Below are 13,250 nucleotides of genomic sequence, written 5' to 3'. Positions count from 1 at the left end.
AGATAATCACGTGTCAGAGTGCTCAGGCCACCGCGGAGCTGCCGCTGGGACTGCACGGGCACCCTCAACACCCCGAAGGTGTTTCTCCCGGGTCAGACAGGCCGAAAGGCTTCCCTGCCGGGTGTTTTGATACCAGACCATTTATCAGACCCTCTGACACACACTCTTTAGATGGTCAAGTCCAAACTTCTTGTCATGTCTTGTTCAGGATCCTGCTTTTCAGAAAATTCGCTTCCCACCACTTTCCAACCAAGCGAACACAAACGTGCAGCCCTGCAGAACCAGACGCAGTTCCCTCACGCGCCAGCTTCTCCAGCACTTCGTTGCTTTGACTTTTGTTTAAGTAATTAATTAATTCATTCATTTACTTATTTCTGGAATTACCTAGTCCCTTGTTTTACTTATTATTTTTTTAATCCTCACCCACGGGTATATATTTTTAAATTGATTGTAGAGAGAAAGGACAGGGGAGGGAGAGAAACATCAATGTGAGAAACACGATTGGTCGCCTCCTGAACGAGCTCCGACCGGAGATCAAACTGCGACCTTTTGGAGTGTGGATGACGCTCCAGCCTACTGAGCACCTGGCCAGGGCCCATCCCTTCTTTGAAAGTTGAGTGTCGTGATCTCTGGGGAACCTCAGAGTGACCCGGCCACTGAAGTCAGAATGAGAAGCTCCTGTACCCAGAGGTGCGGCTGTGCTATCCAACAGGGTAGCTGTTAGCTACACGTGGTATTAAAATCAAAATAAAAGTGAACTAAAATTTAAATACAACTAAAAACTCATTTTCTCAGTTATGCTAGTCACGTCCATGTTCAGTAGTTAGAGCTCGTGGTCACTGTCTCGGACAGTAGAGACATAAACAATCCCCATGACTGCAGACTTCCTTCGGGCAGCACCAGTCTAGAGAATAAGGGGGTGTCCCGTCCACCATGGGGCCGACATCTCTACATCCTGAAAATCTTTCTGAGCCAAGTGTCACTGATACACGTAGAGAGACAGCTCAGTTCTCAGTTTGCTTGCGGTCAGCTCACTAGGTCGCTATGGCTGTTAGGGTTAGAGAGGCTGGAAGGAGACTTATCAAACACCAAAAGCACATCTGGGGTATCTGGGGTTGGGGGGGGTCTCTGTCTGAACACTAGCAGATGAAATATGCTGTAATTCAATGCAGGGGAGGGCAGGAGAGAACAAACTACTGCCACCATTGCTATCCTGCGAACACCGCTAGTTTTCATACTACATTCAGGGTTTTATATAGGCTTATTTTTCCTACTTTAGAAATCAATCTACTCTTTAAAACAATGTCTTCAAAAAACTGATAGCGTCTTGGGACATGTCCTTTTGGAATGTGGAGACGGAATTAAACAGATGTTATCAGAGCACGGTACTCCCAAGATTTGGGGAGCAGACAGAAGAGGCCACCCTCTGCGAGTGAAACTGGAGACACCGACGCACAGCAGCCTCCAGTGTTCCTTCGTACGCACTTGCCAGGACCTCCCCATGCCAGGCTGAGTGCTGGGCACAGGGATGCAGGCGTGGGCGAGGCCGGGCTGGTGCCTGCTGGGATGAATGTCATCACCTGTCAGCACAGTTCCAACCAAGAGACGGGTGGGAAGTGGATGGCCCCCTGGGGCTAGGCTATTGCCCCAGATCAGACTACAGCCTCTGGGAGGTGAAATGGGACTTTAATAATGCACAGAAACTGCAGGGCCACAATCCTTTACCTGAAACCCTTGAGCCAGACGGCTTTAAGGATGAAATTTATCAGATTTAGAAATGTAGAGATACCATATACTATGTCATACCCACAGTAGTAACACAGAGCAGGACTCTGTAATCAAACATCCTGATATTTCTGAAGGAAAACATACGACTTTGCAAGAAGTAGAATAAGTTAAGTCTCTAAACCAGCCTTACATGAATTCAGGCCAAGTGTTCCTGCCTAATAAGTTTTGCTGCCACTTTGCTAAAAAAATAAAATAAGAAAATAATAAAACAGTTTTGAGAACCTTTGGGGATTCCGGAATTGCAGACAAGGACTGTAGGGTCTACTTGGAACAGAATGTGTCATCTATAAGGTAACTGTAAATACAGAATCTGGGAAGAGCAGAGCCAAAGAGCACCTCCCATCTGTCCTGGAAATAAAGTACTTCCGGTCTGTTGAGTTTCTTCCAGCTGCTCAGCCTCTCCCTAGAGAGGTGGCTCTCCACCCAGCTGGGCCCTGGAATCAGCTGGGAAGCTCTGCAGATCCCTGCTCAGGCCACAACGCAGGCCACATCCCGGGCCGCACAGATCTGAGCCTGCGAGGGTGGGCCAGACATCAATGTGTGTATGTAGGCACTGCTATCATTTCACTCCTTCAGCTAGGGTATCAGATATATATACAGTAAGGACTAGGAAATGCAAAGATCTCAAGGAGCCACCCCCCAGGACAAGATATAGAACACCCCGGTTTCCTTTCCAGCCCAGTGTCTGCCCGGCCGCCGGCCCCGTCCTGCTCCACCGGAGACGGCTGATCACCAGCGATGAGCCTCAGCGTGAGCGTGGTTGTACACTGGCTCTCCACCCGGCGCGCTGGCCACCAGGTTGAACCAGCTCTGGCCCAGGGCTCCACGCCTGAACCCTCTAGAGCTTCCAGGTGTTCTGACGCGCAGCTTCTTGCAAATCACTGCTCAGTGACTAGGACATTCTTGGGCCTATAGGCCAAATACTTAGATACAAAGCCGTCAAAAATAATCAGAAAGAGGTTGCCTTTGGCAGAGTTAAGGTTAACTTCTTCTCTTTCTCTTTCTCTACCCATTCCCCACCCCCCCGCCCCCTGTCACCTTCCTTCTCATTCTCCCTCTGTTTTTGGCTTTCTTTCCCTCCTTCCCTTACTTCCTTATCTGATCAAGACAAACTGCTACTACAGATATCAAAAGCAGCTTACATTCTATCTATTCAATTCCCTATTTTCTCCTATTATTTTCCTTTTTCAGGAATAAATAAAAAATAATAATTTTTTTCTTTGTTGATTTTCAGAGAGAGAGGAAGGGAGAGGGAGAGAGAGAGAAACATCGATGAGCTAGAACATCGATTGGCCGCCTCCTGCATTTCCCCACTGGGGATCAGACCCACAACCTGGGCGTGTGCCCTGACTGGGAATCTAATCGGCCACCTCCTGGTGCGTGGGTCAGCGCTCAACCACTGAGCCACCCTGGCAGGGCAGGAATAAATAATTTTTAAAAGGATATAAAGAGGAAAAGGGGAGAGAGAGAGAACAGGACAATGGAGCAAGCTGAGTGGGGAGGAGCTGTGAGGCTTGACAGGGAGACAAGACCAAGGGAAACGAGGGGGGTGAGAAAAGAAACCCATTCTCCTCTGTCCTGGTTCAGTTTACCCTGAATGTTCACCTCCAAAGGACCCAACAGGACAAAAGGAGCCTTTACAAGTTGCTGGGCACACTGCTGTGGACAAAAAAGGACAAAACAGGAGCTCTGCACTGAATCTGACAAGTGCAGTGACCAAAAGTAACCACACAGGTGATCCAATCGTAAATTCAAACCAGCCAGGTCGTGGTGGGAAGTCACACCCCAGGCGTATACCTTCTTCAGGTAAAGGTTTATCTTTGTCTTAAGCAAGCCTGTCCCTTGTTTCTGCCATCTAGGTTAACATACCTTTGAAATGTCTCTTTTTCAGACTCCTCTGAAGCATAACCACCCGCAAGGGGCATGATCTTGCTCACTGTCCTGTAATCCAAACCCTGCCTTGCTTTCTCCCAGGTTCATGGAATCTTCCCTCCTTCATTCCAAATGCATTATTTAAAAAAAAACCCTGCAAACTGTCATCCTGGGAAGCATTTTCCAAGTCTGCTGAGATCTTGCCGGAAAGCCAGAGATATCCTCTGTTTGGTTCAAACAAACTCTAATAAACTTATAAAAATGTTCTACAGGTCTGTACATTCTTATGTCGTACTGGCATATCAGCTGACCCTAACTTATTACCCCATCCTTTCTTTGACCTCACGGTGAAGAACACCTTCCCTAGGGCTCTCCATGTTCCTGAGAGGCAATGTGGCATTTTGGTTGAGAGCTGGGTCCCTACGTCAGACTGCCTGTCCCCTCCCCTCCACGATATAACAATGAAACCTTGAGAAGGTACTTAATTAACCTACTGTAGCCTCATATTTCATCATCAGTAAAATGTAGACACCAGAACCTAACTGTGATGATTAAATGTGATACATTCACCTGGCTAGGCTATGGCAGCCAATTATTTAATCAAACACTGATCTAGGTGTTGCTGTGAAGGTATTTTGTAGATGGGATTAACACCTATAATCAGTTTACTTTAAGTAAAGCAGATTACATTCCATAATGTAGGCGGGGCTCATCACATCAGGTGAAGGTTCTGAGAGCACAGATGAAGGCTTCCCAGGAAAGAAGGAAGTCTGCCTCAGCACAGGGACAGAAAGCCTGCCTGAGGTCCCAGGCAGCTGGCCCGCTCCTCAGACTTCAGACTCATGATGGCAGTATCAACTCTTGCAGCCCACCATCCTGCCCTGTGAGTTTCAGAGTTGCCAGTTCCCATAATTGTGTGAGTAGTTCCTTAAAATGCATCTCCTAATACACGCACACATATACCCTATGGGCTTTGTTTCTCTGGAGAACCCTGCCTACCCGATGAGGTAATAAATGTAATGTGCTAATGGAATACACTCTCAGCGCTAGCTATAATTTTCAGGGTAGTGTGGGCTTATTAGGCTTATCTCCTCTGCCATAACCAGAGGCTCACTGGACTATGCACTTTGGATGCAATCTCTCTCTCCTGCACCCTTTGTAAACTTTTCTCATAAACTGTCAGGCCAGTTCTAATTAGGGCTGACATGACCTGGGCAGTTGGAGGTACACGGCAGGATTTAGGAAATTCCTTGGTTCTGGGCCCCTTGGCTGCCACGGATACCTTTATTCTCTTTCTCTTTCCTCTTTGTTTTCTGCCTCCCAACCCCTGGCCAAAGTCTGGATTCTGCACGATCTGTTCCCTGCGGCACCGGCCATCTCCATTACGGGAGTCAGTAGGTCAGCAGGACAGCAACTCCAGTTCATGTCACTCTGACCACGGACTGAAGTCACTGACATAAATATTCTTTGTTTTTAAATTTGTTATTTATTGATTTAAAAGAGAGAGAGAGGAAGAGGGAGGGAGGGAGAGAGAGAGAGAGAGAGAGAGAGAGATTGTACCACGTACGTATCATTGGTTACTTCTTGCTTATGCCCTTACCAGAGATTGAACCTGCAACCCTGGTGTATCAGATGGCGCTCTAACCGAGTGAGCCACCTGCCAGGGGGCATATGCTCCTGTAGCCGCCACTGACACAAACCCATTTGCCACAAGCATGGGGAGCTGGAGAAGCAGCAGCTTGATGCGCCTCTGACCGGATTTCCCACATGAAACTTCTCCTTTGGCTGGCCAGCGGCAAGAGGTTGGAGGGGGACAGCTATATTTGGGAAGAGGGACTCTAGCAGCTAAAGTCTACTTAAAAATTTTCCCCAAATAATCTGGATAGGTCTACTGGGTAGAAGGATCTGTCTGTATTGGTATTGGATTATTTAGTCTAATGCTATTACTCACCAAATTAAGACAGTGAAACCCAGAAAAGAGAGCTGGTTTAGGCAGCAGCTAACTTCGTGCTATGACTTGGGCCAAGGGCCAGGCCTGTCGTTGCGGAGCCTGGTGCTTTTTTCCACCAGACCACAGGCCATGCCACAGCTCGGGCACCGACTGGGTGGGGCTAAGGGACTTCAGAATCGTCTCCTTCACCGTGAAATGACTATCACAGAAGCCAACACCTTCCAGTTTTCCTCTGGTTGCCCATGAAATCATCAGGCCCCTGGACGCGGGGCTCCTGGGGCTGGGAGGCGGCAAGGGCGGTAACAGGAGCTGGGTCCGAGGCTAGGACTTGCAGTGAGTCAAGATATAAGGGGTTACAAACACCCATCTCTTTTTCAGGTAGCTTCCTATGAAGAGACTGGATCGGTGCCTACAACTTCTCAGGCTTCCAAAGTCCTAAAAATGATCACTTAACATGGGGAAGTTATTCCTGGGTGCAAGGCAAATTAGGAGCACCTACTGGACCAGCCTCCTCCTACCTGTCACTCCACAAGGCTTGCCTTGCTGTCTGCTTCACCTCTGCAGCGATACTCCTGACTCGGGGTCACTCCCTGACCCACGACAGGGCACACGGAGACTGTACTTTCAGGAGACGTCAAAGTCCTTCGTGCTGAATTTAATGAAAGTGAAGTTCTGAAGGGTGAAGGTCCAATTACGGTGTGACATTTTCCAGGTGGCTCTGCTTCAGTGACCTAAACAGGTGGGAGCAGGAAGACCACCTGCTTCTCTGTTTGCACAGTGACGAATACATTTATAAACACTCAATAAACATTTAACTGTGGCAACTCTCTTAAAATAGTTCTTTCACAACTAGAACTCAACAGATTTGAAATCACTAGGTAACTCTGTAAGGCCACTTCCATAAAGGGGGTGGGCTGCCAATCGTGGAGATGCTGGGACCCAGTCCGCACCAACAGGCCAGAACTGCTGCTCTTGCCATGCTCAGGCCTGATCAGAAAACCCAGTGCGTGACCCAGGGAGCAGAGAACACACAATGACCATTTTATTCCAAACACACTGCTGGATTGTAACACATCTGGAAGGGTCCTATCCCAAAAGATCGATCCATTTGCTGGTGTTAGGAAAACGAGATATTCATAAGCAAAAGAATGAAATTAGACATTTATCTTACATGACAGAGATCAACTCAAAATTAATAAACTTAAACGCAAGACCTGAAACTGTAAAACTCTTAGGAAGAAACAGAAGAAGAGCATCTTGACATTGGTCTGGGCAATGATTTCTTAGATACGTTACTAAAAGCAGAGGCAACAAAAGCAAAAATAGACAAGTGGGATTGCATGAACCAAAAAAGCTTCAGCACAGCAAAGGAAACATCAACAGAATGAAAAGGCAACTTATAGAATGGCAGGAAATATCTGCAAACCACATACCTGGTAAGGTGTTAATGTCAAAATCTGTAAGAAACTCCTGTAACTCGACAGCAAAAACCAAATAACCTGATTGGAAAATGGGCATAGAGCTTGAATAGACATTTCTCCAAAATGGCCAGCCAGTGTATGGAAAGGATGCTAAATAGCACTACTCACTGGGAAAATGCAAATGAAAACCACTATGAGATACCGTTTCACACGGTAAGGATGGCTACTATAGAAAAACAAAAGGTAAATATTGGGAGGGTGTGGAAAAGCTGGAACTTGGTACACTGTTGGTGGGAATGTGAAATGGTCCAGCTGCAATGGAAAACAGCATTGAGCTTCTTCAAAAAATTAAAACTAGAACTACCATATGATCCAGCAATCCCGCTTCTTGGTATATATCCAAAGGAACTGAAATCAGGATCTTAAAGAGCAATGTGTACTCCCATGTTCACTGCAGCTCTATTCCAAATAGCCACGGTACAGAAACAACCTAAATGTCTATCAGTGGATGAATGGATAAAGAAAATACCGCATATACATATAAAGGATAGAGATTACTCTGCCTTAAAAAGAAGAACCTTGCCTGGCTGGTGTGGCTCAGTGGTTGAGCATCGACCCATGCACTGGGAGGTCGCTGGTTTGATTCCTGGCCAGGACACATGCCCAGACTGTGGGCTAAATCCCCAGTGGGGGGTATGCAGGAGGTGGCCAATCGATGTTCTCTGTTGTCGATGTTTCTCTCTCTCTCTCCCTCTCCCTTCCTCCCTCTCTAAAATCAATAAAGAAAAAACTTCTTTAAAAAAAAGAACCTTTAGGACATTATATAAGTGAAATAAGTCCATTCCCCAAAGGATAACTACTATATGATTCCTGTTATATGAAGTATGTAAAATAGTCAAATTCATATTAGCAGAAAAGAAAATGGTGGTTGCTGGGGTGGGTGGTGAGAGAAATGGAGAGCTGTGTTCAGTGGGCATAACGTTTCAGGTCTGCAAGTAAGTTCTGGAGTCTGCTGACAGCACAGCGCCCTGGTCAACAATACTGTGCTATGCACTGAAACGCCTGCTAATAGGAAAGATCTCATGTTCGGTGGTCTTGCCAGAAAACAAACAATGCAAAAGGAAAAAAGAAATTTTTTTTTTTAATCCTTATCCGAGGATATGTTTTTTTCTTAAAACTAATATTTAGAGAGAGAGAGAGAGAGAAACATCAATGTGAGAGAGAAACACTGACCGGTTGCCTCCTGAACACATCCCGACTGGGGAATCGAACCTGCAACCTGGGTATATGCTTGGACAGGGAATGGAACCTGCAACCTTTTGGTGTACGGGATGATGCTCCAACCAACTGAGCTGCCCAGCCAGGCCATAAGGAAACTTTCGAAGGTCATAAATATGTAGTAATAGTTTCAAAGAAATATGCATATGTCCCAAATGATCAATTTGTATGCATCTTTTTGCATAGCAATTTTACCTCAATAAAGCTGTTAAAAATATCTAAATTCAAATCTTAAATTCCAGAAAAATACTACAGAATGTAAAATTCACTATAATAATCAAGTTAAAAAAAGTTAGATGAATTCAACCATAACACGTTTAATCTCCTATAGCCTCTGAGGATACAGGAGAAACCCTGTCAGCAGAGTTCAAGTGCTGAGTTCAAATTTTGGTTCTGATACTATTTTCAATGCAAGCTCTCTACAGTATAGATTTTTACCCCTACATCTCATCTACCATATTGGTTAGAATTAGATTCTGTTACGAGTGAAAGAAAAAAACTCACACTAGTGGAGGCTTAGAGAAGATAGAAGTACATTTCTCTCTTACGTAAATTAAGCTCAAAGTGAGTCAGTCCTCGGCTGGCACGGTGACTGCAGAGTGAGCAGGAACCCAGGCTCCCACTACCTTGTTGCTCTCTGTCTTCAGCACATCATTTCCTCTCATGGTCCAAGAAGGTTACCAGAGCACCGACCATCATGCCCACAGTCCTGTCAGCAGGAAGGAGGAAGTGGCAAAGAAGGGCGTACCTCCCACTTCCAGGGCATTTCTCAACAGTTGCACGGGATGCTTACTGATGTTCCACTGTCCAGAAGTTAGCTGTGTGAGTACATCTTGCTGCAAGGGGACCTGGAGTTTTTATTTTGGGTGACTATATACCAAACCAAAACCTGGGATTTCTTTATTAAAGCAAGAAGGGGAGGACAGTAATCGGGGGACAGACAGCTAGCTAGCAGTTTCTATCTAAGGTGTTGGGCTAGATTTAATGAGGATGAACACGTCAAAGAAGAAAAAGCTTGTCTGGATGCCACGAAAGCTTGGGGCATAATCAATATGCAATTTCGCAGTGCAACACAGTGCCTTTCCTTGCCTGTTCAATACCTTTAAGAACCAAATCCAAAGCTCTGAAGACTAGAAGGAAGAAAATAAATGCATATGTACAAGCTACCTTTGTTTACATTTGTTTGTATGTTCCCAGACAACTGGATAAATGAGGCGTTTGGCACCATGCAAACAGTTCTTATAATTGAATATTAAAAGGGGAAAAAAAAAACAACACCCAGAATTATCACTGAAAGTCAGATCATGGTGTGGGAAATGCAGGTACTACAGCTTGATGCATTTATACAGAGAAGACTTCTCAATGACAAGTCATGACAGGAAGAAAATAAAAATGCCGATGGGAGCTCAGTCCATAACGGACTTCTGATTGGCTTGTTGGTTTTGCTCATTGATCACATCAGTCGACTCTGTGTGTTCAGTCTGAACAAGTCCCTTCTCCATCCCAACCTTTTGTGTTCTTTGGAAGTCTGACAGGTTGATTTCCTGGACGGATTCTTGAACGTGTGGCTGTTGGGGCGCACGTCCAGAGAAGGGGCACTGAACATTCACACGCGGGGCACGCCTGCGGCCACCCGCCTCCAGTGACGTTCACACCCAGAAGTTACAGGGGCTGTAGGAGGATCCAGTTAAGAGAGAACCTGATTTGGGGTAAAGAAGCTCCTTCTTGGCCTGGAGCTGAGTTGACCTCCACACAGAGAACACAGGCTTACACGGCAGGAGGAAATGCCAGCAGGCCTTGACTCCACTTCCACGCTCCCTAAACCCAGTGGGAAAGAGAGGAGGCTTGCTGGCCAAAGGGGAGTTGAAGGAAATGGCTTCTCACCCCTACGTGGAGGTACGGCGCAGCGATGGCAGAGAAGCGGGATGGGGTGTTTGACATCATCAGGACCCCAAAGAAACTGGATCCGACGTTGCCCGGTGGGGAAGGCCCGTAGCCCCAGCAGGTGCAAGGACACCATCGGGAGCCCTCCCTTTTCATGGAGCCAAGTGAGCGGAATCTCGAGTCTTCCAAGCGTGGCCGGCGATCAGGGCAGGACTGCGTACGCGGGCGCGCCCACGGTCACTCGGCAGGAGCTGCTGGGCCCCGGCAGCCAGCTTTACAGATACAGCTCCCAGGCCTTCACTCCTCAAAGGGACACTGCCGACCACGGGAGATCCTGCTCCGGAGGGGCCAGTGCCTGAGGCTCACCGCGGCAGGGAGAAGCCTTCTCCGGGAATCTCTTACTGAGAAAGTACATGCTATTAACACAGGGAACACTGAGAGCTTAAAGGGCAGGAGTCTGGCGATGGAAGAGCAAGCGGAAAGGCGCTGACAGCCCAGGGATGCTCACCCCGAGGCCGCCTTCCTGCCCAGCGCGGCTTTCCCGTGGACCTTAACTTCCAAACCCTTCATTTGAAGAGTCTGAACGTTCTACTTTAGTCTCTGGACGTGAAATGACAACCGGCGTGGACGTGTTGACCAGAAGGCCTACGGAATGTCGAGCAGCGGGGCGCGGCTGCGATGGCCTGACTGCTGGGGCGCTGCGAACGAACACCCCGCGGAGCGCCGCCTCGTGCACAGGCCTGCACATTCGCGGCTGCTATCGGACCCACGGACTTCACTGGTGCCTCTTAGTTTCAATTGGTGGCAATCTGTTTTATTTCCCTTTTCCTAATGAAAATATGGGCCTCTTTACGGAACTGTAACAGAATCTCCTCTGTCCGCCCGGAGTGCAGCAGCAGCAGCAGTTAACACCGGGTGGAATCCCTCCGGCTTTCTCCTGTGGGTGAGGAATCGGCGGCACAGGCACCAGGCTTCGGAAGAGGTGCAGCTGGCTGGGAGCAGGACGGGCAGGAAGGATGACGTGTCTTCATCCTGGCATTGCGGGGTGGCGGCGGCACTGCCCACAGCATCTACAGGGTCCGAGGGGTGTGCCTGAGGGGCCTTCCCTCCCTGACTCCCCTGGAGAATCCTTGAGGTGCGGTAATGAAAGCATTCGCCCCTCTCTTCTGGCTCGTGGCATCCAAGAAGAAAGACCATGTCATCTGCCTGCTGAAAACTTGAACCGCTGAGCACCGTCCCCAAGTCCTTCGGAGGGAAGAGGATGAACGCCCCGAGGAAGCCCTGCACGCTGCATGGAAATCCGAGGTAAGAAGAGCCAGCAAGGTCTGCGCCACATTCGGCCAGTTACCAGCAATGAAGCAATTACACGTGCGACGGAAACAATCTGGAATGACGGCTATGGCAGAGGCCCGGGAGAGAGGGCGGGGGACCACGGAACAACCTGAAGTGTCTAGTGTCCTGGGAGGAGCGAAGCGGGTCAGCAGGACCTGGGATCACAAACGAGCCGAAGCTGCTCCGCCGCACAGCCTCGTGGCCCCAGAGCCGCGGCCCCGGCGCAGGCACACCTTATGAAACGCTGGTGGCAAGGGGTCACACAGAGCAGACCCGAGCGGCAGGAAAGTAACTGAAAGCGGGAGTGGGAAAACTGGAAGACAGGACGACACGGGGCTGGGGCCAGGGTGCGGAGAGCTGGGCGGAGCCGCCGCCGCCCGCGGGAGCTGCCCGATGGATCTGGGACAGTTCAGGAACACGCGTGTTGACAGCGGTACGGCTCCGCACTCCCTTCGCCCGGGGGAGCTATTACTCAGATAGTATCCTGAAGGAGCACTGACGGGTAGGAAAAGAGAGTTAGTGATGTGTTCGTAGTAATAATAGCAATAACAACGAACACTTGTTGGGTACTTATTTCCTTCACAGAAGAGAAAGGTGGTTCTGGATTCTAGTGGAGGAGATGGAGATGGGAAATGAATAAACACTTTAGAGGTTCTATGTAAAAGAGAAACATGTATTTTTTACAGTAAAACACACTACCTTTCTTTGCCCATGAGATAACTTAAAAAAAAAAATTGTTTTCCCTTTATTGATTTGAGAGAGAAAGTAAAAGGGAGAGAGAGAGAGAGAGAAACATCGATCAGCTGCCTCCTGCACGCCCCCCACTGGGGAATGAGCCCACAACCTGGGCATGTGTCCTGACCAGGAATTGAACCGGTGACCTCTTGGTGCATGTGTCGACACTCAACCACTGAGCCACACCAGCTGGACACACGTGAGATAACTTTACAGAGGAATCACAAGCTCTGAAGACTGGATGGTAGAAAACAAATACATACGTACAAGCTACTTCTGTTTACGTTTGTTTATATTACCAGACAACTGGATACATTAGTTTCTGGCATCATGGAAACACACTTTTGATCGACTATTAAAAGGAAAAGTTCAAATGATCATTAAACCTCACATCATGGTGCAGAAAAATACAGGTACCCTAGCTTTATCCTCTTAACAGCGGATTACCCAAGACAGAAGAGAGCAAAAACGTTGACCGAGGCGGTTGTGCCTTCTGCATCCTAACCCATTTCATCACGAGGATGTTCCTCACAGTGCTGCTTATGACATCCTCTGAAATGCCCATCACAGGCAACAGGCTAAATAAATCGTGGTATTTTGTGTAATGTAAGCACTAGGAATCAATTACAAAGGTAACGTTTACAGCGTTACTTACTGATGTGGAGCAGAGCGTGCTCTGGGGTAAGAACACAGGGGCACACAACACTGTGTACAGTGCAATGCCTTTTTTGTTAAACACTGATAGGGATAACATGTGCAAATGGGGATAACGACGATGCTGAGGTTCTTTAATTGATGTGGAGCTTTTAGACTTTCTGTTGTTGTTAATCCTCACCCAATGATATTTTTCTATTGATTTTCAGATAGAGTGGAAGGGGGGATAGAGAGAGATAGATAAGGAGAGAGAGAGAGACATCAATGTGAGAGAGACACATCAATTTGTTGCCTCCTGCGTGACCCTGACCAGGTACCTGCAACCCAGTACATGC

At 47.8% G+C, this 13,250-nt stretch overlaps 1 protein-coding gene across 6 annotated transcripts in view; it reads right to left on the bottom strand.

Moving 5' to 3' along the window:
- Positions 1 to 13,250, bottom strand: part of CDIN1 (CDAN1 interacting nuclease 1) — a 211,445-nt gene that overhangs the window by 35,045 nt on the left and 163,150 nt on the right. The window contains exon 12 of one of the 6 annotated variants that reach the window (XM_036266755.1): positions 6,288 to 6,342. The exons of the other annotated variants lie outside the window; for them this stretch is intronic. Within the exon in view, the coding sequence (XP_036122648.1) occupies positions 6,303 to 6,342 (40 nt within the window). The 3' untranslated portion in view covers positions 6,288 to 6,302. Of the gene's footprint in view, positions 1 to 6,287; positions 6,343 to 13,250 lie in introns of those variants that run through there. 6 annotated transcript variants of the gene reach the window in all.

This window comes from Molossus molossus, unplaced genomic scaffold (assembly GCF_014108415.1).
Source record: "Molossus molossus isolate mMolMol1 unplaced genomic scaffold, mMolMol1.p scaffold_m16_p_1, whole genome shotgun sequence".
In the NCBI taxonomy this organism is placed as follows: Eukaryota; Metazoa; Chordata; class Mammalia; order Chiroptera; family Molossidae; genus Molossus; species Molossus molossus.
Note: the sequence above shows the minus strand (reverse complement) of the source record. Positions and strands in the feature narration are given on the sequence as shown.